Source organism: Podarcis liolepis (genome assembly GCF_965112155.1).
Source record: "Podarcis liolepis genome assembly, chromosome: 6".
NCBI lineage: Eukaryota > Metazoa > Chordata > Lepidosauria > Squamata > Lacertidae > Podarcis > Podarcis liolepis.
Window position 1 is genome coordinate 79,767,295 of NC_139559.1, and position 26,855 is coordinate 79,794,149.

The following is a 26,855-nucleotide window of genomic DNA, read 5'->3' on the forward strand; positions in this document are numbered from 1 at the left end:
GAAGCATCAAGTCCAAACTGGTCTTAAGAACATAAGAATCTCCTTCTGGGATCACACCACCGACTTAGCAATCCATCTCTCATACCTGGCAGCCAAGCGCCCTTAGGACACAATGTCTCAAATCTCAACATGGTGAACTTAAAAATGCATGCCTCCATGACATTTTAGATGTACACATAAAACCACAACATGTATGCACAGCCAAACACACACAAGGCCATAGTTCTCTGTTGCATCTGCATGTTACTAAAACAAGGGAAGGCATGAGGGCAGCCAAGCTTGGCTAAGGGCCAGTTCACACATTACATTTGATATCTCAGCGTTTGAGATGTTTCAAGTGTATGTGTGAAAGCAGCAAAGTGTTCACCATAGATGTAGGCTCACAAGGGAACCATGAACTGCCTGTACACACAGAGGCAGATTTTCCTCTACTAATGTATGGATTGGCCCTTACACATGGCAACTATGAAGACTGAATATTTCTACCTATTTTTGTCAACTTTTAGCTCTACATTCATCCCTTTTAAACAGTAATACAAAAGGATACTTGCTGATACTACCTCTGATTAAATCAGATTCAGCTTACCACTGGTCTGGTGAAATATGTCTCCATCAACCTCTGCAGGATTAAATCTTGCCAAGGTACATTCATTCGCCTTATCGCATAAACTTCTAATTAGAAGTTCAGGAAGAAGGTTCCACTTTCCTTTCTTTTCCAGTTATCTGACAGGTAACCAGGATGGAAAGCAGTGTCGGGGTGTGTGTGTGTGTGTGTGTGTGTGTGTGTGTGCGCAATAAAGCAATCAGTGGTTCAGCAAAGAGTTGGGGAGCACCTCAGTCTACACTTGAGCAACAAGTTGCTGAAACAGAAACCCTATTAGCTCCTTGTATCACATCCTGACTCCTGCTGTACAGGCTCCTCTTTCTGGTCATCTGCAGACTCGACATTGAAGATGGCAAAGGCTAGACCAGCAACTCTCTCCCTTGAAAGCTACCAAGATGGTGCAGGGAATAAGAGGGTTCGGTCTCCTTGCCAGAGCCTCTGGCTTGAGACTGGTGCAGCCTTATGCAAGCATCTGCTACTGAGCTTCATTTTGGGATGTAAACAGATTTTCTAATCACAAAATGCAAATATCATGTGGGTTTTTTAAGCCACCCTCAAATTACTATATATGCCTGGACAACAATGCGTGTCAATTATAGTAACCACCCTGAAGCCCTGATTAATGAATAGACTGACCAGATACAAAAGAACAATGTTCCTATACCTATAATAGTTCTTCAGAAGCAGCAATGTAAGCATGTGAAAAGTTGCATCTTCAGAAATTGCATGTTGGAAACAGCTATTAAAAGGTACAGGAGCCCTGTACTTATTTGCATTTTGTCACCCTATCAACTATACTAAGGTTTGCATATTCTTCCCAAGTCCTTTTCAGGGTGCAATTAAACCATTTCAGTTTGAAGGCTAGAGGCACAGATCACACATAGACAGCCTCGTGGATTAAGGAATTGAATAAATTATCATTTTACAACAACAAAGCGGCAATATGTTCTTTTTCAACTTTATTTAAAACCTCTGCCCAATTTCCTAAAATTAGAAATGCATTAAAAATGACCTAATCATGAACATACTTAGATTGCTTTGTCGAAAGTATAATGGTTTTCAGCTCTGGCATCTAATCTGAATAAAATCTAAAGGGAGGGGGGAAATTTCAAATGCTCTCCACAAAGGCCTGGTTTAGACACAACACTAATCTATAGTTTATTTAACCCCGGGTTTATTGTTGGCTTACAAACCTTGGTTTGTTTTAACTATGGCTTGGTGTAATGTGCAAACACAGCACCTTATCTGAACGATGGTTTGTTTGCCCACCCTACCCCAGCCACACATGAAGCGACAAGAACAGCAGAAGTGAGAATGCTGCTGCTACCTATAAATGCAGGCTGGTGGGTGAAGCTGGTTATCTCTGTTGTATTTCAGTTGTCTAGATCTGCTGCAATTTATTATACTACCCACCTGATGTTGTTCTCGTTTATAGTGATGTTTTAAGAGGATCTCTTATCTATTTATTTTGAGTTATTTTAAATGTGGATTTTTACATTCTTTTTGCATTTATTTGTGATTTTTATGATGCTGTAAAATGCTCAGAGATTTCTTTGAAATATGGAGTGGTATATAAAATACCTAAATAAATAAAGCACAGCATGAGGCAAGAACAGCTAAAACAAAGCAAACTCGGCGGGGGGGACGGGAAAAGTCATGGTCTGCTTGATAATCCGTGGGAAAACTTGTGGTTAATTTGTGGCTTGTTAAACAAACCATGGGACATGGGTGGCGCTGTGGTTTAAACCACAGAGCCTAGGGCTTGCCGATCAGAAGGTCGGCGGTTTGAATCCCCGCAACGGAGTGAGCTCCCGTTGCTCAGTCCCTGCTCCGGCCAACCTAGCAGTTCAAAAGCACGACAAAGTGCAAGTAGATAAATAGGTACCGCTCTGGCGGGAAGGTAAACGGCGTTTCCATGTGCTGCTCTGGTGCGCAAGAAGTGGCTTAGTCATGCTGGCCACATGACCCAGAAGCTGTACGCCAGCTCCCTCGGCCAGTAAAGCGAGATGAGCACCGCAACCCAAGATTCGTCCGCAACTGGACCTAATGTTCAGGGGTCCCTTTACCTCTACCTAAACAAACCATGGCATAGCATTTTGTGTGGACCTGGCCGTTATGCCCCTGGGAGAGACAAATCAAAAGGAAAATGCTATCGAAATTTCTTCAAAGGGAACCTTACATAATTATAGTCAAATGTCTTATATTACATTAGGACAACATATCCATGTTGATAAGAGGCAGGAAAGTTTAATCAGGGAAGTATCTCAAATATTGCGGTGCTCATCTCGCTTTACTGGCCGAGGGAGCTGGCGTACAGTCATGTGGCCAGCATTTATTTTCAGGGATGGGGATTTTGAATTGCAATAGCTTTGAAAATCTAACTTTTACTGCAGCACTGGAGAAGTCTGGACCCATTTTGAGAGTTGAACGTAGGTATGTAAGAAGGCATCATTTTCTGTTCCACCATTCCCTATATGCAGCACTGTCTGTTCTAGTGCAGTTTGTCTTCTTCCAAAAACTACATTATTTGTCTTACTATCCCACTGTGATGAAATTTCATCACTTACGTAAAATGTGCAGTTAATTACATAAATCATACTGTCATCATATTACTGTCGCCATTGGTTCCAGCTACATACAACTGGCATGCAGCCCCTGAATCACTGTTGCATGTGGCTCCCAGTGGAAAAAGGTTGAACAGCCCTCAGTTGTGTGGGGGGATCTGGACCTCCACCAGAATTCCTAGGCACCCGGACCGTAGCTATCCCACCCTTGCTGTTTCATGTTGCAACATATTGAGGTAGAGCATGAGACACTTAACCACAGGGTCGTGGGTTCGAGCAATACGTTGGGCAAAAGGATCCTGCAAGGCAGGGGGTTGGACTAGATGGCCCTCATGGTCCCTGCCAACTCTACAGTTCTATGAGTCTCTTATTCCAGGACTTCAAAATGCAATTATAATTATGCTTATAAAAGATCACTACAAAAGAATATCTGCAATGCAACGAACACAAATTAGAAGAAAATTAAGTCTTAATTATAACTGGCAAGCTTTATGGCCTAATTAAAAAATTTATCCCAAACAATAAAAATGACTTACCACCCAAATTAGCTCTGCCACAATTGTCTAGCCTTCCCAAACATTCTTTGTGGACTCCAGCTCCGCACTTTGAACATAAATAGCCTTGACAAAAGGTTCCCCTGCAATTCAAAGTAAGAGGGTGGGGGAAATTAGAAGAAAAAACTCAAACTTTTGTGTACAACCATGTTATTTGCAAGACAGTTTGGAAAGTTGTATTCTGTAGACTCCAGCATGGGCCAGGAACTGGGGGGAAACAAGTCTGGGTTCAGATACCACAACAAGCCAGATTCTGCCTTGCTTCCCAGGAGCATAGCAACAGGAGGAGGGAAGGAGGAGCAGTGGGAGAGGTTTTCAGCACTGTGCACTAACACTCTGTGTGTTCACGTTAAACCATAGTTTGCTTTTGACTATGGTTTAATATGACATGCAAATCAGGGCGCAGGAATTCATTATTTCTTTTTTGCTTTCACATAAATGCACTGTATCATCACAATTTCTGTATTACCTTCCATAACCGAGAACACATTACAATAGAAATACATTTTTTAACGTGCAATAAATCTTTCAGGGGCGGTGAAGAAAGAAGAAATGGCTTATCTAAGGAAAAAATAACTTTATGCCTCATTAACAATAAAGGCTTATCGGGGTTTGGGGGCCATCCAGCTGAGGTTCCACTCTTTATTCCACAAAGAGTAAATTGTGTTTAGTAATAGCCACATGTTGCTTCAAACTGTTCAAGGAATGAGGCTCCATGGTTTTTCATTTCCATTGACTTTAACCGACCAAAATCTTTTCACAGACACTTAACCTTCCAATCACCTCATTCATAGAATATTCTCTGTGTTCTGGCCGTAGTACAGTTTACAAGAGAGAAATTTCTTTGGACCACTTGTGGAGAAAACAGACTGCAAATAAAGACTGTGGCTCATAACAATGAGCAAGCTGTCAGAATGCTAACTTCAGGAACACCATGAAAAAACATTTTGAAACTGAAATAATGAAAGGAACAGAGTGTTAGGATCAAAAGAAGTTGCATATGCATGCAGAGGAAAATTGAATAAGCAACCAGAATGTTCATTATTGCCATTCCAGAGGAGACAAGCCACTTTTTAAACTTAACAACAGCTTGGCTCCTCAGCATTAGAAATTACTAAAAGAAAAACCGTGTGTGTGTGTGTGTGTGTGTGTGTGTGTGTGTGTTTCTGGTTATCCAGACACATGCTACTTCTCTGGGTCCAAACCTAGGTCTGAAAATTCACACTAGAAATAATTATGGCATGCAGTGGATAAAAACTACAGCTACGGAGGTTTTAAATGATTCAGTGCTAGAAAAACTGAAGTTCCATTTTGGAACCTTTCCACACCATACTCACATATTTGGTCTGCTTTTCGTTTTAAAAAAGATTATTGGTGGTTATATCTAGTAAGAGTTCTACCATTTTTGTTTTCACCATTTTTATTTCCTTTTTAAATACAGAAGCTATTTTTACCAAGCACCAGCTTTTTAAAAACTCTTTCAAATTACCACTAGGAAATTGCCAGCTTCCTTATTCTTAAACGAACTCTTCATTTTCCAGACCACAGAGATGGAGGGCCAGGTTCTATAATAATGCTGTGAGCTCTGCTGAGAAGCCAGGCTCTTCCTTCTATCAACTGTCACATGGCAGCAGTCATTCCACCATGCTACAGTAGAAATGTGAAGAAAAAGGATGCAAGGCCATTCCATCTGCGTAGCTAAGAGACTAGCAATGTTTGGGTCTGCCTCTCCTTGAACTGTTTTCATCTCAGTTCATCATTAGAACTTTTAACTAAGCACTGGTACCTGAATTCACTTATTTCCCTCTTCTTGCCTAATACATTTTCCTTTTAGGTTGTGTTTTTTTATATTAGAATCCCAAGGACATGGACTGCTCTGTTTTGATTGATATGTAAGGCATTCTGCGAGCCCTTTATGGCTGACAGTGAGAGTAAACATTTGTGCCTTCAATAACTCTGGGTTTCACAGTTATGAGCTCAGACATAGCAAAGATATTATGCATGAAAGAAGGGATGTAGCATTAAAATTAAATAGTGGGATTTCTCCCTCGCTCCCTCATTCACTCCCATAAACTTGAAAGCTTTTTCTTTTCTTTGCAAACATTTTTTTTTCAGCTTGATAAAAATTTGGTAGGAACTCCATGAGCAACAAAAAAATTGTTCTACATACCCCACAAGCTACCAGTTGCACAGATGGGATTTATCTATCAGCAAAACTATATATTTAGCTGCAAATATTCATACAATTTAGACACTACATCCAAATTTATCCTGATACTGAATTATCAGTTTCTGCAAGTTGGATTTTAAATTCTATCAGGAGACCTTGTTCTAGCCAGACGGATAATTTTAATTAATTTATTCAATGCAATAGTTTTTTTTCCAACTTTGGTGCAATTCTATTTATTATTCAGCTCCCTTGACACTTACCTCAGAAGCATCTGACAGACTTTGCAGGATGTTACACGAGTGAAGGTATGCATTTTGAAGTTATGAGTATTTGTTTCTCCATAATGCGGCCTTATGTTGGACCTAGAAAAAGACAGTTTTTAGTTCAGTATTTGTAAATATTTGCAGAGCACAGAAACCAATGTTTTAGTTGCTGTGCTTAGAGCAATAAAATATAGTCAATGATAAAGCTGAACAAAAAGGGCCAGCAAGGAGCTTTAAAAAGATCTCTCCAGATTGGGCATTAAAACAGCAAATGTGGTTCAGTGTAAACAAGTGTAAAGTGGTGCATCTCTGGGCACGATCACTGTCAGGAATGGGCCAGCCCAACTCATGTCTGCCTCTTGGCCTCCCTCCTCTTCTGCTCCCACTTCTACTTCTGGACTTCTCTCCACCATAGAGTCTCCCTGATCATTAACCCTGTTACCTCTTCAGTTTCTGACACCTCCCAATCTTCTCCCTCTTCTCACTCATTGTTGCCCCACCACCAATCCCCTGACTCTGAGCCTTCTTCCCTTGGGGAAGAAGCTGGTGCCTCCCACCATACCTCTGCGTACAGCCAGCCCATGACAATCAATACTGATATGGATATTCTTCAAATATATGCAAACACAGTCTGAACTAGCAGTGTCTGACCAGGAAAGAGACCCGGGGGTTGTGGTGGATAGCTTGAGAAAATGTGCAGCATCTCTGAAAAGGGTGGATTGCAATTTAAATTGAGTCCTGCCAGAATCTTCCATAGCTGTGTAAACAAAGCTATTCAGCCCTGGGTTACAACTGCTCCAATTTCTACCTTTCCAGAAATGCTACAAAGACATGCAAAATATTTCTAAACATTACACCAAGAGCCATAAACACAGTCTTCCTGACCTTAAAGCACTATGAAGGTTCTTCAAAGGCCTCGCTCTCACTAGCCCCTTCCTGCTCCATCATCAAATCTCCTACTCTTCTCTCTGGTTCCTGTTGCATTGCCTTTCAGCCACATTGCACCCCTGGACTCTCATAACTTCCCACTGAATTATTCTGATAGATCTGTTTCTCGAACAGGTTATTCTGAACATTCCAGCTTCCTATCAGCTCAGCCAATCAATGTTAGAAGTTTCACTGCCATTAGCACAAAGCAATATAGATTTATGCAAAACATATAAAGAATCTGAATGAGTAGAGGAGATTAATCAGAAAGAAAACTCATACAGTATGCCTGGAGGACATTCATTATGATGATGTTTCTATTATGGTAAAAACAATGCCAAGAACAAACATTTGCAGACAGATTTAGTCATACGTAATACTGAAAAAAACATGAGAAAAATATACACACAGACAAGTCAAAATGTTGTTGTGTTTGGAAATGTCCTGCTCACTGTTTTCCATCACCTTACCACCATATCCTGTAGCAGTGTCTATAAAATACTCAAATGATAACTGTTTTATGCTGTTGTTTATGTAAATCTATCAAATGCTGCTCATATCTCATATGAGCCTATTTTTAATGCACTTATTCCTCTTAACTACAACATTGCCTTTTTGTATTTCACTAGTTTATTGGTTAAACAGGGGGCACAAGACAATAATGCAAATAAGAAATGTATCAGTGACTTTGTCACTGGCTCCTTTATGGTTTTTTCAGCAAAAGCTACATTTGCTCAAATTGTCATCTGCACACAGACCTGTCTAAATAAGCAATTGGAAATGAACACACCAGCTGCTAATAGAACACATTACCCTTACGCGTGTGACCTACATGTGCAATTTTTATAATGCCAACATTGATTTCAAGTCACAGTAAAATGTAGTTTGTGTCACAATGTGGAACATTTATTTTATAGCTTTGTGTTTCGCCTTTATCACATTAACAAGTGAGTAGAAATTTTAAAAAGTGTAGGACTACCAAAGTAATATGCAGAAAACTAATTTTCTCCCAAGCTCATTAGGCATATACATTTCGTCTTCACTGCTGAAAAATGTAAGTGGGAGCGTGGATAAACAATGTATTTTTTGTCATAGAAATTCTTTCATGATTCTGTAATATTACAATTGACAAGAGATGCCACATGGGATGTACAGTGGTACCTCGGGTTACAGACGCTTCAGGTTACAGACGCTTCAGGTTACAGACTCCGCTAACCTAGAAATAGTACCTCGGGTTAAGAACTTTGCTTCAGGATGGGAACAGATATTGCATGGCGGTGCGGCAGCAGCGGGAGGCCCCATTAGCTAAAGTGGTACCTCAGGTTAAGAACAGTTTCAGGTTAAGAATGGACCTCCGGAACAAATTAATTTCTTAACCCATGGTACCACTGTATGAGGAAGAGGAGGAGGAGGAGGAAGAGAAGGACGACAGCTTGGGTTCATCCTGATCTACAGATCTACTGGTCAGCTAAGCTATACAATTTTGGGCATGCTCTGAACTAACAGCACAAAATGGAAGAGAAAGATGCAATATGCAACAGCAAATGTACCCAATAACAAACACCAACAATGCATCATTTTCTACTCCGCTTTCCAAGACTTGTTTCTTGAGTTAGGTCTCATTGAAGAGGCAGGCTTATGACTGGGCTGTACGACTTCAGGCTAGCGAAGCAAGTTAAAACTTGGGGAGTTAAGAATACAAACTTCCTCAGTGAAAATTGCTTCACTGGGCAGTAAGCCACTATGCTCATTTCTCAAGAGCAGAAATGCAAGCACAATGTGGGTTTCAGAAACACACACTGCATACTCACACCTAAAGCACTTTGAAGTTCCACAGATTTCAATGGGAAAGTTAGATCTTAGATTTTCACGCACTGAATTCAACTTAAAAGAGTGCTTATATTTGACTGGATCATGTCCCTGGGTTTGGAAATGGCAGTAGTGGCAACAAACGGTTCAGGGCAGCCCCCAAAAGACGCAACAACAAGTAATGTGAAACAGAGGCCACCTTCACCAAACCACAGTCTTAAATCTGAATCTCACCCCACAGCCCCCATCTCCCTTCACAGTCTTTGCTCGATAATATTGATTCACACAAGACAGTGTGAATCAATACTTCAGCCTCCATTCACATGCAGCTGAAAACCATCAATTTGTGGGAACATTCACAAGCTCTCCTACAACTTCCATGTTATTTAATCACCCTTTTCCCATGGATTAAGGAAATATTATGATTCAATACTACACAATTACTTGCATTATATATAAGGACTTTGGATGTTGGATGTCTTACTGTGTTTCTATATTTTGTTGGAAGCTACCCAAAGTGGCTGGCGCAACCCAATTAGATGGGCAGGGCACAAATAAAATCATCATCATTATTATATGGATTCACATCAAGAGTTCCGTGATTGAATCTGCTCAGCTCCTTAGATCCAAATTTAATGTCTCATTTATACTTTTACGTAATTAGCCACACCTCGGTGTGCTAAAGGCAAGAGAGATATAAGGACAGCCTCTCAGATGACAGTCTACCTTTCTTGCTAAAACCAGTGAGCACAAAGCCCACTTTGGCCAATTGCCGATAAGAGGCTTCATTGCTGGGTCTTCTACGTAGCTCCTTGTGTTAGCCAGAGCTGACTACAGACAAATGTTGTTGGACTCCAACACCCATGAGGCCATGGTCAGGGATTATAGGAGTTGTGGTCCACAACATCTGGTCCACAACATCTGGAGGGCTACAAGTTTGCAATCCCTGCATTAGTTTTCATGTTCAAGTCCTACCAGCACCACCGTGAAGGAAGATGGACACTAAAAATGCTGAAGACAGAATAAAAAGCAGATAGGAAAGTGAAATCCCTCCAATCCAATTTTCCTACAAACGGAAGGAGGAAAATCCTTATCAAAACACTATAATGCTGCATTAACTGTGGGCTTGAAAGCTCTTTTGCTCATTTCAATATTTGGCCAGGCATTATGCATTGTGTCACAGTGGTTTATGCAGTCAAATTATATGTCACATCTGATGAGACTAAAATAATGTGATATGAAACACAAGAGCAAGATGTGTCAAATCATAAATTTATTCGGGTACTTCCTACTGGGAGAGCTTCTGAAATGTTTCGTTATTTCAATACTTCCTGCAATGAAAGCCAAAATATTTAATACTCAAGAAGTTTAATTCTTGGGGCATAAGCTTACTCCACTTGCAGATATAAGAGAATAGAGGAAATGACAAAGGCCAAGTTATACCACGTAACTTGAGGATAAATGTGTTTTTAGCATCTTAGTTATAGCATAAACTATTTTGTTTATTTTATACCTTTTGGTAAGCCCGTATTCACTAATATCCTTAATATGCTTTTTACTTAAGAGGAAAAAATGCCTCTCATTTAATTCCTGGAGTTCATACTAAATTTTCTGTTAACCTAAACTCAACACAGCCCATTCCATCTGCAAAGAAAAGTGAGAGGGAAGGTCATTGCCTTTCCCTTCCCCCCAAATTCTCTCCACCAGCGGGGTGGGGAATTGGTTGGCACCATAGAATCATAGAAATGTAGAGTTGAAAGGGACCCCAACAGCATCTAGTCCAGCCCCTGCAAATCAGGAATATCAAATAGATCATACATGACAGATGGGCATCCAACAACCTCTGCTTAAAATCCTCCAAGGAAGGAGAGTCAACCACCTCAAACTGTTCCGCCATTAAACAGCTCTTGCTGTCAGAAAGCTCTTCCTGATGTTTAGTTAGAATCTCTTTTCTTCTGACAAACTCATTGGTTCAGGTCCTAGCCTCTGGAACAAGAAAAAGCAAGCTGGCTCCATCTTCCATGTGACAGCCCTTCAGATATTTGAATGTGGCTATCATATCTCCTCTCAATCTCCTCTTTACCAGTCTAAGCATACCCAATTCACCTCAATCGTTCCTCTTAAGGCTTGGTTTCCAGTCCTTTTATCATCTTGATCACCCTCCTCTGCACATGTTCCAGCTTGTCAATAGCTTTCTTAAATTGTGATGCTAGAACTGGACATAGTACTCCAGGCGTGGCCAAGGCAGAATAGAGTGGGACTATTACTTCCCTAGATCAGGACACTGTATGTCAATTGATTAAGCCTAGAATAGCATTAGTTTTTTTGATGCTGCACCACATTGTTGACTCATGTTAAGTTTGTGGTCTACTAAGACCACTAGATTCTTTTCATAAGCCAGGTGTCCTGCATCTTTTATCTGTGCAGCTATTTTTTTGTTCTTCCTGTCCAGGTGTAGAACCTCACATTTGTCATTTTGTTAGTTTAGGCCCAGTTGTCTGTTAAGGTCATCTTGAATCCCTATTCTGTCTTCTGCAGCATTAGTTACCCCTCCCAGGTTAATTAGATAAGCATGTCCTTCAATACCTTCATCCAAGTCATTTTTAAAGAAATTGAACAACAATGGGCCCAGGATAAAACCCTGTGACACCCCACTTGTCTCTTTTTTCCAGGATGACAAGGAATCGTTAGTAGGCACTAACCAGCTACAAATCCACCTAACACTCACCTGGTCCAACCCCACATTTTAACAACTTCTTCTCCAGAATATCATGGGGAACTTTGTCAAAAGCCTTAGTGCAATCAAAATACACTGCATCCACAGCAACATAATAATAATATTGTATTATGCTTCTGCATCTCATAATAATGTTAATTCGCTTCTTTGAAGATAAGTAATTGGATATTAGTGTAATATCCAACTAAATTGGTTGCAGCCCACCCCACCCCCACCCCCAAATGTATTTTGCACAAGTATGGCCACCACTGCCTAGATGTTGTCTAGCCAGACACTGCCACTTCTTTGCATTACTACCTGACAACATTTGGAACAATTTGATTCCTTGGGGGTGTGAGAAAAAGACTGAGTCCAAAGTGCTTGTTACGTGTCCTGAACCCTGGAGATAGCTCAAGAGAGTAAATCAATAAATATGTACATGGACATAATTGGACAGGGGCCAAATAATATTCCTACAGAATCCGTTGATGTCTTAACACCAAAATCTGAGCTAATGTGCGAGCTTAGACCTAAATCAGGGGTCAGCCACCTTTTTCAGCCGTGGGCTGGTCCACCGTCCCTCAGACCATGTGGTGGGCCAGACTATATATTTTTTTGGGGGGGGGGATGAACAAATTCCTATGCCCCACAAATAACCCAGAGGTGCACTTTAAATAAAAGCACACATTCTACTCATGTAAAAACACGCTGATTCCCAGACCATCCGTGGGTCAGATTGAGATGGCAATTGGGCTTTAGGTTGGGCCTAAATTAACACAAAAAGTAGAGAAATGCATTTTGAATTCCTGGGAACCAGCAGCAAATGTACTTATACAACCAGGAAGCATGATTGTTGCCAAATCTGCTCAACTCTTTAGATATAGTATGTAGCCTCCAGACAGCACTAGATAACATGGTTTAACTTATCATCAGATTTAGACTTCTATGCAAAGTTAGAAGTTACAACTAAGATTGCACCAAAAAGCAACTGTACTTCCATCTGTAACACTTTATCATGCACAGCTCCTGTATGCATCATCCTAAATAGGCGTTGGTATCTGATAACTTATCCTAGGATGATCTATTAGAAAAGGGTTGTGAGGTACAGTACAATGGGTTTTCATTCTTTTGGGAGGAATGATATTAAAATCTCTTCATTCCCATAGAAGGTCAAGTTCCTAAAAATAAAACATGTCCAAATTCCTCCTGCAGAGATTCTGTAACACTAAAAAATCTATTTCCTTCCATGCAGTGTTTCTGCTAGAGAAAGAATTTTATACACCACGTTTCAACATTAGCTGCTTAAAAAAAATATGGATCTGACATGCAAAAGGTTTTTTGAAAGAGAGAGAGAGAGAGAGACAGCTTTAGATGACACTAACATGCTAGGAAACCCATTACATAATAAAATAAGTTCAGTTTGACATATGGCCAAAGTGAAGCATTGCGCTGCAAAGTGAATGATAAGTTTTTAGAGCTGCAATTCCAAAATTGTGTATTGGAGAAACACTGTTATTGTCACGAGGGAGTAATTTTAGAAGTAAGATACTGAAATAATCAACAGCTCATGTGGGCCTTATGTTCCCACACATGCAGCAAACCCTGCTATCTAGCCTTGCTTCAAGTTAACTGCTAGTGGGGTGAAATTATCCTGCAAACTTGCAATAGGAGACTCCTTCCTTGAATGAGCCTGTCCCATAAATATAATATCACGAGTCATGAATTTCTGTTCATCTAGTTTGCACGTTAATGCTCCACCCAAGACAGAATGTAAAAAGGCCCTGTTAATTGGAAGATTGGGCTACTGATGGGTATCACTCAGCTTCATTTCTGTTTTAAGCTCTGTGACCAAATATTCTCTGTCTTTTCTCTCCCCACACCCAACAACTAGGCACCAGTGGAAGAGGAAATAATGGTGTCCCATACACCCATACATATAAGCCATTTGTAGCCTAAGTGAAGGAAAAATCGAATTTGTATAATGCTTCCTTGCCCTGTTGCCTGGAGGTGATTCTTATTCACCACATGGGACTGGAGGAGTATCTATTTACAACCCTGGACTGAAGGTAAAATGCTTTCAAGGTCACTTAGCTCTCAAAGCTCTTCTAGGGAGACTATTCCAGAGATATTCAACGCCAGTAGGAAAAAAATCCTATTCCCAGCCCTAATTTGTTAAAGACCACCAATAGCCATTGGTTTGTATACACACAATTCCTTTTTAGCCTAAATAAATTTGTTCTCTCTTACTTATGTTGCTCCCACTGATGCATTTGAAGATGCCATCCTATCCCACCCCATTGTTGTTGTTCGGGGGTTTTTTTGTCTTAAGCTGGTGGTTCTTCAGCAGCTATTCAATACTGACCAAGTTTCAGCAATTAAAACCCATGCACATTCTCACCTTTCCATGTCAAGGCCGCAGCAGAGTCATTGCTTAAACCCATTACAAACATTTCAATTAAATCTTGAAAAATTGCTTTCCTGGGGCACTTAATTAACAACTCACCTCTTCCCACCTAGATGTCAAGTAATTTCAATTTAATTAATTTTCCCCCAACAACTGGTGGGGGGGAGGTGTATTTAAGGGAGGAAATACCTTTCTGCCTAAAATTTCAATATGAAATAAGTTATTTGTTGTTGTTTTCACAACAAACCTAACTAAACCTTAGTCCAAAGGAAACATTGGTTCAAAAGAACATGATTACACAAGTAAGCTTAGGCCTAGTCAATATAAACTGTAGATCACATGATAAAACAATTCCTGGAATCTATCACTTCAAACTGTAAGTGACAGATCTGCATCACTGAATGCTCCCCTCAATATAAAGGTCTCAAGGACATAAAAAATGAGACGCTAAGGTGAATAGCTATAGCATAGCAGTCTAAAGTAGTGTACTTGTCAAAAACAGATATATTATATATATGTTGCAACATAAAACGTATAATTCCCTTCAAGACTTTTAAAAATCTGACTCTAAGAGCCACTTCAGATAATGAAAAATAACAAGGCAGGTGTTTTTTTCTTGATGGAATGGCAACAGCATGTGAATTTGACGAATGCATTAAATACCAAAAGTGTGGTTAATCTCCTCCAACAGCAGGTGGAGCTGTACCCTATCCATGTTGTTTAGTTAAGAGATTGCTTGTTCCATTATTATTTTTTGTCTGATCCAAGCAACTTCTTGCCTAACTTCCTGTTTTTCTCTGGCCAAGTCATGCTGTACTACGTTGCTTGCAGTCTGTTTCAGTAGTAAATGATTTCTAGTTCCAGTGTGTGGGGAGCTGTTTGGTTTTCTTAGTAACACTAGGGTTCTGATAACACCTTTTCCCCATCTTTTGGGGTCTTTTCCAAGAAAGAAGAGATGTCTTGTGTTTCTGTATTAGAAGAACAGCTATATTTGCCCACAGATAAAGGTGACTTTAAATCCACCAAACAGTGCAGTTGGTGCCAGATTGCTTACCGGAGTAAGATGGTCTGAGCACATACCAATCTTGGCCCACCTGCACTGGCTACCAATTAGATCTGGGTCCAAATCAGAATGCTGGTTTTAACCTATAAAGCCTGATATAGGTCAGAACCCCAATCCCTCAAACATTGCCTCTCCCCATATGAACTGACCCAGACCTTGTGACTGTGGACTGAGGCTCTTCTTTGGCCCCTCCTGAGGAGGTCAAGAGGGTGGCAAGGCAAAATGGGCCTTTTCAGTGGTGGCTCCCCACTTGTGGAACACTCCCCCCGGTAGGCTTGCCTGGTGCCACTATTACATAGCTTTAGGCACCAGGAAAAACGTTTCTTTTTTGCCATGCCTTTGGCTCGGTGACCTCATTGAGTGGGATGTTTAAATCCTCCCTTTTAAAAATAAGATTGCCTGTCTTTGTTTATTTTATGCTTGTTAAACAATATAAATCAGGCTTAAAAAATATTCGAAAATCCAATTTGAAAATCCACAAAACCATAGTTAAAAACAAATGAAACATTTAAAACAAACAGAACTAAATCATCTGACTGGACAGGCTCACAGAAATATAAAAGGTTTTCAGTGCTGTCAATAGATAGGGAATTCCAGAGCACAGATATTGCAACACTAAATGACTCCTTGTAAATGAGGAACGAACACTGTGTGGCACTTGGGAAATTCAAGTTCTACATAATGAAGTGATCGAATAGGCTTGTACTCATATGCCAAAGGACACGAGGACCTAGCAAGGATATTGCTCAGGGCTAGAAAGCTGAAAGGGGAGAAGTCCCCAACTTCTAGGGAACAGGAGAGAAAAGGGAGGGGGGAGTTTGCTCAGAAAAAGCCACAGTTTATTTATAAGCCTAGCCAAAATGCAAAGGGGTTTTGTTCAGAATTTAAAACAATTCAATTTATATACATCTACTAAGAAATAGGTTCCACTGAATTCACAGACAAATACTTAATGTTGTTCTATATGGGTGCACTGTGCTAGTTTCCAATTATTATAACAACAAATGGCAAATTAAAATATTATCCAGTCTCTAGGTTCCACTGAATTCAATGGGGCTCAACCCTGGATAAGTGGGTGACCAGTTACTAGTTATTTCTTATGAGGGAGAGTTCATTTCTGAAACTCAGCAACATCAAACTCAGGATGGGCAAGAACACCGCCAAACCAAGAAACAGAACGAACTATATAAAGCTGACAGGTGTGGTCAAAGAGAAAAGATTGCTGGGCAGGCAATGTCGTACAGAAAATAGGAAGAGAGACCCCTTGAACCCGCTAATTTACCTATTCTCTAGGTCTCTTTTTTGCTAATTAAACCTTCACAGAAGCAACCCTCATTTATAGGGGCAATGTACTCGAACAGCAGAAACGTACACTGGAAGTTCTTAAACACAATGGAAACTGAGTGCTACTTATGCATTCCCAGACAAAGGCAAAATTTACATTCCAGCCCATTTCTGCAGATGCCACCCACCATGCACCAACAAAACCACAGGAGACTGGATAATATTTCAATTTGTCATTTGTTATTATAATAATTGGAAACTAAAACAATACACACATATAGAAGAACGTAAGTATTTGTCTATGGGTAATATTGATAAACCAACGGAAGGCATACGATGCAAGAAGGGATATTTCCACAACATCTCTCAACATTTCCACAAAATGTTTCTCTTCTGGAGAAATTCTCTTTGTTATGTTTGGGACTTCCTAGGTGTAGCTCAGAAATAATCTTTGAAGAACAGCATTTACTGAATTAATCAATCAATCAAGTCTCCATATGTTAATACTCATACATCCCAGATTTGTCACATCAAAGGATTTCTAGCAGAAAGGCATGTTGCCTAATTAAATTAACTGTATCACAAGTAAACTGTGCTTTTGATCAAGAGAATGCAATTTACTTCTAAGACTTTGCAAGAAAATTTGCTTATTTGATCATAGGGTGGCTGCCCTTTTAGAGATTAAAGGATTTAATCTTGCCAGCTTTCTGGGTATGTAGTGCATTGTTTCAATCAAGCTAATGACCATGCTTTAGCCTCTTTCTTCCTATGGAAGAACAATTCAGGTTCACAATGATTTATTCATGTAACAATCTATGGACTGTAATAACCGAGAGATATGAAGGCACCATTTTTCATTCATACCAATCCACTGCTGGATAAAGACCTTATCAAACTGCATCCAACTTTTTCCTGACAGGTTGTTGAATAACTGCTTTTTAACCCCACATTAGGGGTTTGCATGTTATCCTGCACTTTGCCCAGCTTCGCAGTTAAATTCAGCTGTAGAAGAACAACCACGTGCTATGCTATGCCTATAGAGCACGACATAACTCAAGATTTGGTCCTATGCTGAACTAAAATGCTGATCAATAAAAGCCCTAGTTTACCTTTACCTGCACATGTTCGGAAATCTGAAGGACTAAACTGTGCCATCAAGAAGGAGGGATACCCAGCTCCATTTGGGCTTTAAATAGAGAAGCCTTATTTTAGCATTTTGCTTCATGGTCTAACTAGACACGCAGTACCTAATCAAACGCAGTCAATAAGCTGAAAGTTTAAGGAGAAAACAGTAGGGAGAAAATCCTTAACCTTTTCATATTTATTTATTTTCCCACTCAAACTCCACCTACAACCTACAAGCTGCTGATTCACCCACAGGTGCATAATAAATATATTATTTATTTATTTATTTATACATACATACATACATACATACATACCCTGCCTATCTGGCTGAGTTTCCCCAGCCACTCTGGGTGGCTCCCAATTGAGTGTTAAAAACAATACAGCATTAAATATTAAAAACTTCCCTAAACAGGGCTGCCTTCAGATGTCTTTTAAAAATAAGATAGCTGCTTATTTCCTTGACACCTGATGGGAGGGCGTTCCACAGGGCGGGGGCCACTACCGAGAAGGCCCTCTGTCTGGTTCCCTGTAACCTCACTTCTCGCAATGAGGGAAGACCCTTGGCGCTGGATCTCAGTGTCCGGGCAGAACAATGGGAGTGGAGACGCTCCTTCAGGTATACAGGACCGAGGCAGTTTCCTGCTCTCCTGGGATCTAGAGTCACAAGCTGAGGATCTCTACTCCATCAGTGAGTGCCCACCTTCCAGCTCCCTGTCGGTTCTTTCCTCCTCTTAAATCTGGGGGTGCAAATCATGCAAGGTCCTGATGGAACCAGGGGCCTATGACAGTCCATCATCACAACAATATCTGACCAATAAATTCTAAGTATTAATAACAGCAAAGAAATGCTGCTACTTCTTTTTCTTTTGCCCATTACAACACGGTGAACCTTCAAATTACCCCTAGCGATCCTGAGAGAAAAGGAGGCCTTATTTTCACTCTCACGTGTCTCCTTTTCCTTATTACATTCCTATATCAGTACCTAAAACTCACACAATACAGCACCTCAGGGAGGGGAGGCTGTTATCTACAATTAAAGATGATTTTCCCTCCCCGCCACTTCTTTTAGAAATCACTTTCACAAAAAGTGACAGAACATATCTTGGGAAAAAAGTAACAAGGACGACTGAATTTCACCAGGATAAAAGCAAGCATAAATGTAAATCTATCATAGTGTTAAACATGAAGTGCTTTCCCATGCTGTTCTGAGAATTCAGCATATATCTCAGGCTTTTTACGTGCATTGATATTAACACTAACAGCTTTAATTCAAGACGTCAGTGTTCAATATGTCAGAGATCAAATATTCCCTCAGAAGAAGTTGCTATGCATATGTATTTTTTAAAGAAAAGGGTTGGTTTAACTTGAACCTGATTGGTATATTAAAAAAGTAGAGCAAGGAGCATAAGAAATGAAGGCACAGTAAGCACCCCTCCTTCTGCTGTTCTGTCAATCTAGCATACTTTTTTTTAAAGGAAATTCTACTCCCTTCTTAGATTCATATCCATCAAACTGAACTGGATATTGAAGCTTTTATAGGAATAGTGTACCAATTACACTGGAAGGCTCTGAAAATGTCAAGGCTTATTTTAAAATCTACATCCTGTTTTTATTCCAATAATAAAAACATAGAGCACCAAACACCATGATGCACCTGAAGCATTTCATCTTTAAATGTCCTTAAGGAGCATGAAGCTTAAATGCACACAAAAATTGACTGTCACTGAATGTCACAATTTCTCCCCTTTAATAGAGGTTTTTCAAGATTTTAGAATTGTATGCATAAGCACAGGTGTGTACATGCAATACATGCTTTGCTCATTAGGGTTGGGCAATATCTGGTTTTCAGCACCATGATATTTCAACTGCTAAGCATCACGACATACCAATATATCACAATGTCTGAAATAAGGATAGCACGCACACACACACATCATGATTAGCAATATATTGCCAGGTCAAAAACTATGAAACTGATATCACAATATGGACTGATATATCAATATATTGCCCAGCCCTAATGTTCATCTTTAGTTTACACTGATCCTGTTCCCAGCCACTATGAAAATGGGCTAATGTTATAATGCTTGGCATGAATCCAAATCAGCACAACATAGTATTTGGTGAAATACATTTTACATGGCTAGCCATTACATTAAAGCTGTGCTGCTCTATTTTGAGCCATCTGCAGTTGACAGTCTTCAAGGGCAACCCCCTTTAAAGTCCATGGTTGTAGTCATAGGAACAGGCTGCCAAGGCATGCAGAAGGAGAGATATAATGCATCTGATAGCAATGTTGGGTAAGGTATTGCTACAGTATTTTCTTCTGCGTATCTTGGAAGGAGACATCACCATGTGAAAACAGAAAAATGTTTGGTTTTTAATGGCCTGGAAGAGAGCTTGAATAATGAAGCGGAAAATTCTGCTGATGAAAAAATTTTCAGAGAGGATTAAGGAGGGCTGTGAGGAAGAGCCGGAAGACCCTAAAGAAATGAATGAGCTAGTCGTCATCATCATGACAGGTGAAATTTAACCTAAGTGAGAGCTTAAGATGCTGCACAGTGGATTGAAATAGAAAGCTTCTGAGGTAAACTACATGCTGAGTTTACACTCTGATAAGTCCCAAGTCAAGCATCCACAGCCTCTCAAGCAAAGCTATCCGGATGTAATTGTGAACAGCTCAGTGAAACCATCTGTTCACTGCACAGCAGAGCAAGAGTGCATGCATGTGTGGTCCGTGTGTGGGAATAACACAGTGCAGAAAATATACTGCCAGTAAATCAATATTTTACATCCTTGACTTGCATACTAACCTATACTGCTTCCTGATCCTCTCAGCGATGATTAAAACAATTTTTTAAAGGAAAAAACCCTGATGTTGATGAAGTTCATAATTATTATGAATTTGTCCAGCTCCCAACGCTCATCTGTATTACAAAGTTATCATTTCCCCCCAAACATTATTTAATGTCACAGTGTCTGCCAGCCTTTTACATCGTGAATTCTTCTTTGTTTGGGTCTTTTGAATGTTACCCCTGCGTAGAGGGACATATGAGCAGGTTGTGCTGAGCACTCCTACAGAATGCTTCTCTCTGATTTATTTTCACCCAATTGAATTTACTTTCAGTATCAAAGCCTGAAGTGAGTAGAGTTATCTCAGGGAAAGGACAGCTCACACAAACACACCTGCTGTGATTTAAAATCGCATAATTACAGATTTAAAACCCCACAGAAAACATCTTCCTGCTTGTCTGTAACGGTTTTCATGCCACTGCTCAGTTTCAGGAAAATTCAGGTCTGGTACAACTTGTAGGCCAGCTTTCATTATAGGCACTCATAGGTGGCACCTGAGGCACCAGAATTCAAGACAGGCTGGAAATGCCTCAAGATGGCCACAGCCCCACAATTCTACAATCTTTTCAGTTATAGGTCTTTGTCCTTGATCCACTGACTGAAGGTTCAGGGGAAGGATTGCGATCAGGCAAACCCTGAAATAGGAACACAGCCCTCTGAATGACAACAGAATAACTAAACCCACTGCTCTAAGTCAGCAGTGTAATTTAGGAAAGAAAATAAGTCAATGTCAACAGCTCTCAGGAGACCTGCATGTCCGATAGTTCTCCACACTTTTGCACCCCAGTTCACCACTCATCGGCATGCTAGTGTGTGAATGAGGAAGGGAAGCAAGGGACAAGCCTTTCTCCATTCTCCACATGCCCCCTGCCTCTACTCCAGTCACCATCCCTTGCCAAGGAAGGGAAAGAGAAGGGTGTTTTGGGTGTGGAGGTTGGTGTCAAGGCATTTTGGAGATGTAGGTATGGTCATTTTTCTGTGCCTCAGATTGGCTTGGGGAGATGACCATGTTCTTTTGGAGTTAGGGTAGTTTGAGTTGCTTTTTTTTTTTAAGAACACAGATAATTAAAAAAATTATCCTTAAACATAGAAACACAAACAAGAAACAGCAAGTGGTTCGTGCTTTCTGTCCCCACATATATTACAGCATCTGAAGAAATTTATGTGTTTTTTCCCCCCAGAGAGCCTGAATGCTCTTTTTTTAAAGTTTTGAATCAGAAACAAACAAAGCAGAATAATAGTGTGTATCCCAAATATCCCTCATTTGGAGCCAGCCTCTCAAATGTGATGTAAGTTCTTTTTGCTTCCTAAGTGTTCGGAGGAGAAGGGAACGTGAAATAACAGATCTTTTAACAAATCCATAAGGGGATGTGGAAGAGCTTTAGTTGCATGGGAATGTATGTGCGATATCCCTCACTTGAGCATACTGAACATTAGTGGTTGCCAAATTTTGAAAGATAGGCATTACGTGTTTTGATATACAAAGATGAAAAGTACCAATGCAGCCTAGAAAGCAACACTGTAGATTGTTTTGGACCTGTGCTCTTTAGACTGCAGGCTGTCAGTCTTAAAGAAGAGTGTTCAGCCAGGTTTGGTGTGGACAGGGCCCCCAAGAGGAATGCATTGGCTGGAAAACCGCTAATCTAATTTTCAATCCAGAGTAAGCCAAAATGGAACCCACAGAGAAGTCAAGCGCATTAAGCTATAGTGAGCCTCCAAATCCCTTGGTTCTATTCAGTTATGATAATCAACAACAACAAATCACCTTTACTAAAGGAGGGTTATGAGTAGTGCTGCTTGTTGGCTGACGCCCAACACTTTTACAAGCCTGTGAGGTTTTAATAGCTGACAGCATACGTGCAGGAAAGCAGACAACTGGAAGGCATTAAAAGCACTAATGTCTTCATCAAAACAGCAGCAGAAGCTAAGTAAATCACTCACAGCGTCAATTGTTGGTTCACTTAAAATGTATGCAATGTGCTTGCTGGGTCATTTGAGCTGCATGATGTATTAAAGCTCCTGGTGGAAATAATCAAGTTCTTGCTATCTCCGTTTTGGAACACATGATAAAGTGCTAGCTTTTGGAAAAAGAAACTATTACCCAAGCAGAAGCAACACTTCCTTATATTGTCATCATCAGAAGCAAAGTTGGTGTCAAATAATAACTTAAAGGTTGAGCTACGTACGAGGAGTCCCTGGCGTGAATTGACTTGGTGCTACTCTTTCTCGGCTGCCCATCTATATACCATATTTTTCGCTCTATAGTACGCACCCAACCATAGGACACACCATGTTTTAGAGGGGAAGAAGAAAAAAATCTTCCCCTTTTTGCTCAGCGCCCCTTCAGCAGAGGGTCAGGAGAAACGGAGCCCCTTCCATTTCTCCTCCCGCTTAGCTGAAGGGGTGCTGCGCCTTAGCTGAAGGGGCACATTCCCTCCAGCGAAAGGAAACCGAAGCCTCCGGAGCACAGCGGGAGCTCCCGCTGTGCTCCGGAGGCTTCAGGCGGCTATCTTTGAAGCCTGGAGAGTGAAAGGGGTCGGCGCGCACCGACCCCTCTCGCTCTCCAGGCTTCAGCGAAAGCAACACAAAGCCTCCGGAGCACGGTGGGAGTGTTCCCACTGCACTTCAGAGGCTTCGTGTTGCTATCGCTGAAGCCAAGGAGCCAGCATTCGCTCCATAAGACGCACACACATTTCCCCTTAATTTTTGGAGGGGAAAATGTGCGTCTTATAGAGCGAAAAATACGGTAATACGGGGGTACAAATACTAAAACTACCTCACAAACTAAACTGCCTAACAATCATGTAACAAGGCAGTGAATTTTAAAAAAACAAACTGCAACAACATATGAAACCCAAACTAAGCCCCTGGGTCCCAAATCCTTTATCATACAACCCAAATGCAGGCTGAAATAACCCCACATCTTCACTGCTTGTCAAGTACATGGTGCAACAGTGTGGGTTTCAGACTAGAGCTGGGGAGAACCAGGTTGGAATCTCCACTCAGTTGTGAAGCTTAGATCATTCATTCTGTCTTAGCCTTACCAACCTCACAGGGCTGTGAAGAGGATGAAGTGCATGCTACCTTGACATTGTTGGAGGAATGGATGGATAAAAATGTAATAAATAAGTATCAAGCCAGACATAACTGGATGCTCTGTAGTATACACACCATGACTGAAAAGGCCCTTATTCCTGCGCTCACCTGTTGCACCTTAAATAGTGGAAGGACACAGAGCAGTGTCTCTGATGTTGCTCTGAGGGCACAGGGCTAGTCTGTATGGGAAGTATGTTTCTGTTAAGTTGTGGGTGAACATATCAGACAACACAGCAATTCTTCAAAGAGCTCTTGTTTATTCACAGGCCAGAATAGAACTGAACTGAAGGGTTCAGCCAGCCTGCTTATATAGAGCTCCACTAGAACGCAACAGTAACCACTTTCTGTAACTATCCAATCACTGAATGTCACTTTCAATCCATTATTTGCATATGTGGACCTGAGTGAAAACCATCTATAGTATCCCCCTGCTGGCCCAGGGTGAGAACTTCAGTACATAACAGTTTCCTTCCAAACAAACCAGAAATGGAAGCCATGGTTGGTACTTGGCCTATCACAAAGCCATTATGTGGTTTGTTTCCTCCCTTGTGTGCCAACAACAGGAGCAGAGAGAGGAGAAAAGCAGAAGCTTTTGAGTAGCGAACATCAGCATACTGCACATCACATGAAATCCAGGTTTACTGATAATTATGATTTAATGGCAATTGAACCAGGAGGTGTAAATCTTCTGTACTGACGTCAAATGGAAATCCTTGGAAAAAACACGGTGATGGAAATCCCTTGTTCCTAAGCTACAAAGCAGCGCCTCTCAACACATGTTAACTTATTTATTTATTGTTAAGGGTTTTATTTATTTATTGTTAGAGCTTTATTTGGTACTTCATGAAGTAAATCAGAAAACAAAGAAATGACATAATAATTGATGGGGGGGGCGGAGTGGGGGAGAGGCTGTTGGCGAACATAAGATACAAAACAGGTATAGTTCCAATATGCAGCACACACTTTTTATATTTATTTGAAAGGATTCTGTAATACATAAACTGTTGTTGTTGTTGTTGTGTTAAAAAGCAGAGAATCAAATCCTTGAAGATAAATTTAATAAAACCAAGAAACCTGATCCAAATACCACATAATAAATTAGTTAGAAGCCACTAGGAAAAATGCCAGCATCCCCATCTCCCTTAGTAATACATTTTAGTTTACCAAGGCAATGATAGCAAAATCAGCCACAATTATGTTAAATATTTATTGCTAAATCCATTAATATGTTCCCTAGATACTGGAGCACTAAGGCACAAGCTTTAGAGGAAAGCGGGCTACCAAAATATAGCTTAGAGCTCCCTCTTCCTTTCCTTGGAAGAATTTCGCTTTTGGCAGCATGGAGGCTTTCGAGGCAAGTATATTTGAAATGACTGCATGGTCATAAACACTGTCAAATCATTGGTGCATTATGAAATTAATTACATGTGCAATACTCACAGTGCCATTTCAAACTGCTCCAGCCACTTTTTTTTCAAATCTTTCGTTTTGCAGTAGAATTCTAGTCCATTTTGGCCTTGTATGTGGATGAGGTAGAAGCCGTAAGACCACTGTTTAAAGCACAAGGCAATTCAAAGGTTATCTATGAAGAATTCATGTGCAGCTGCTTCAGAACTTCTGAAGGCTAAACACTGCCTATTTCCAGTCCAACTACAATGATTAATATATAACAGTAATAGCTAGCATTTACATAAAGCTTTAGTGTGTTTCCAAAGCTTCATACAACACAATTTATATGTGTCTACTCAGTCGTCATACACATTTTAGAGCCATTAGACACACTATGCAGAATAAGGTAATAGCATTCAAGTTTCCAGGCGTTATGTTTTTGAGGGGGGGGGCCTCCACCCACATAAAAAGGTCCTTATAAAAAGTAAACAAGACATTTATTTCTGATGGGGGTTTGTGGATAAATAAACATGGAAGGGAATGTTTTAAACCTCTTAAATACTGCAAAGCTCTACAAATTTCAGCAGAACATCTTACGGATGAAGAAAAATCCTATACTTTTTACCTTTTTGTTCTCTTTGTCTGTGGTGGGGTTATTGGCTATTTTGTATTCCTGAAGATCAATTATTTCCTTCATTTCATAATTATCACCTCGCCGTTTGCATACAATTACAGCCAAGTCAAATAAGAATATATGCCTGTGAACCAGAAAATAAAATATAATCAGATGTCATAAGCTGTCTTTTCCAATATTACCTGAATTCCAACAGCAATTGTCACACATTAGAGTGCATGTCGGACCTCGTCTTCAGTTTCTTTTTCTGTGATCCGTCCCTTGGAGCTCTCTGGGCCCCAAGCTGTTATTTGGCTCTGCTCATTGACCCACCCTAGCACCGTGATGTTCACCCTTTGGTGTCGAATATATCGGTCCTTATGCCTCTGTGTTTTTATGTTTGTACATATTTTATGGGCTAATAGCCGTAAATAAATAAATAAAATAAATAATATAGGTGTGTTATATGTACAGCACATTGATAAATGTCACATATCAATGCATGACAACTATTACATGCCATTGTCATGCATTAAATCCCATGGTCATATGTCAGCTATCAGGTTCTGCAGGAAATCAAATGGCATAAACCTTCTAATGTTGCTAAATATACTGATCTTAAATATTGCTATCCAATATCTAAGTCAAATATCTGAATATTGAAAGAATATTACAGATCAAAATTCACAGAGGATAAATTTAAGGTTCAGTCGAAAAGTGTGGGGACCCTATTAATAAAGCATGATCTCACCACACTAAGAGAGTTTACATTTCATCAGTCTTTCAAGGTACACATGGATGGGGTAGAACAAGTACAGCAACTACTTTAAAGAAGGCAACCCTCAGTAATATGTGCAATATAACTATCCCTGCCTTGAGAAGCGACTTGCTAAGAGAAGGCAGTTATGCAGCTAGAACATTTTTTGCCTAAGGAGCACTGCCTCTGCCTGCAAACTAATGGCACCTTTTGCTTGAAAAACAAAACCTTCAAAAATCAGGACAGTCCTAATATAGTTGAGCTTTATTCAAAATATGGAGGTAAATTAAACCTATTGCTGCACAACAATTTAACATACACAACAGTTCCTCTGCCATATTTCAAGAGCATTTATCTAGTGTAAATGACACACCTTGTTTTCTTTTGTTTTAAAAAAGAGAGCCTCATACTCTGCTCACCTATCCTGCCTTGCCCTTTTGTCCAGAGTTGTTATTCTTATTTCACCATCACCCTGTGGTCGTCCATACAGTAAAAGTGACTGGTTCTGAAAATGTAAGAATAGCCTAAATTACTTAAGAGTTCACTGGCAGCATCTTTTCTTCAAGAACCACCTTGGTGCTATGAACTTATCCAAGCTATATATTTTTTTAAAAAAACAATTGTCCCCCAAGCTACTCCAAAGATTCTTTTTAGAGTCACT

The 26,855-nt window shown here is 40.2% G+C and overlaps 1 protein-coding gene across 5 annotated transcripts in view; it reads right to left on the bottom strand.

Annotated features, from left to right (window-relative positions):
- VAV3 (vav guanine nucleotide exchange factor 3) overlaps positions 1–26,855 on the bottom strand; it is a 215,160-nt gene that overhangs the window by 55,323 nt on the left and 132,982 nt on the right. For all 5 annotated transcript variants that reach the window (XR_014527913.1, XM_083511039.1, XM_083511038.1 and 2 more), the window contains exons 13-17: positions 26,614–26,699; positions 25,450–25,582; positions 24,876–24,985; positions 6,153–6,254; positions 3,705–3,805 (exon numbers count right to left, since the gene is read on the bottom strand). Coding sequence is in view for 4 of the 5 variants with exons in the window: in XM_083511039.1 (XP_083367165.1) it covers positions 3,705–3,805; positions 6,153–6,254; positions 24,876–24,985; positions 25,450–25,582; positions 26,614–26,699 (532 nt within the window). In the remaining variant the exon portion in view is untranslated. The remainder of the gene's footprint in view (positions 1–3,704; positions 3,806–6,152; positions 6,255–24,875; positions 24,986–25,449; positions 25,583–26,613; positions 26,700–26,855) is intronic.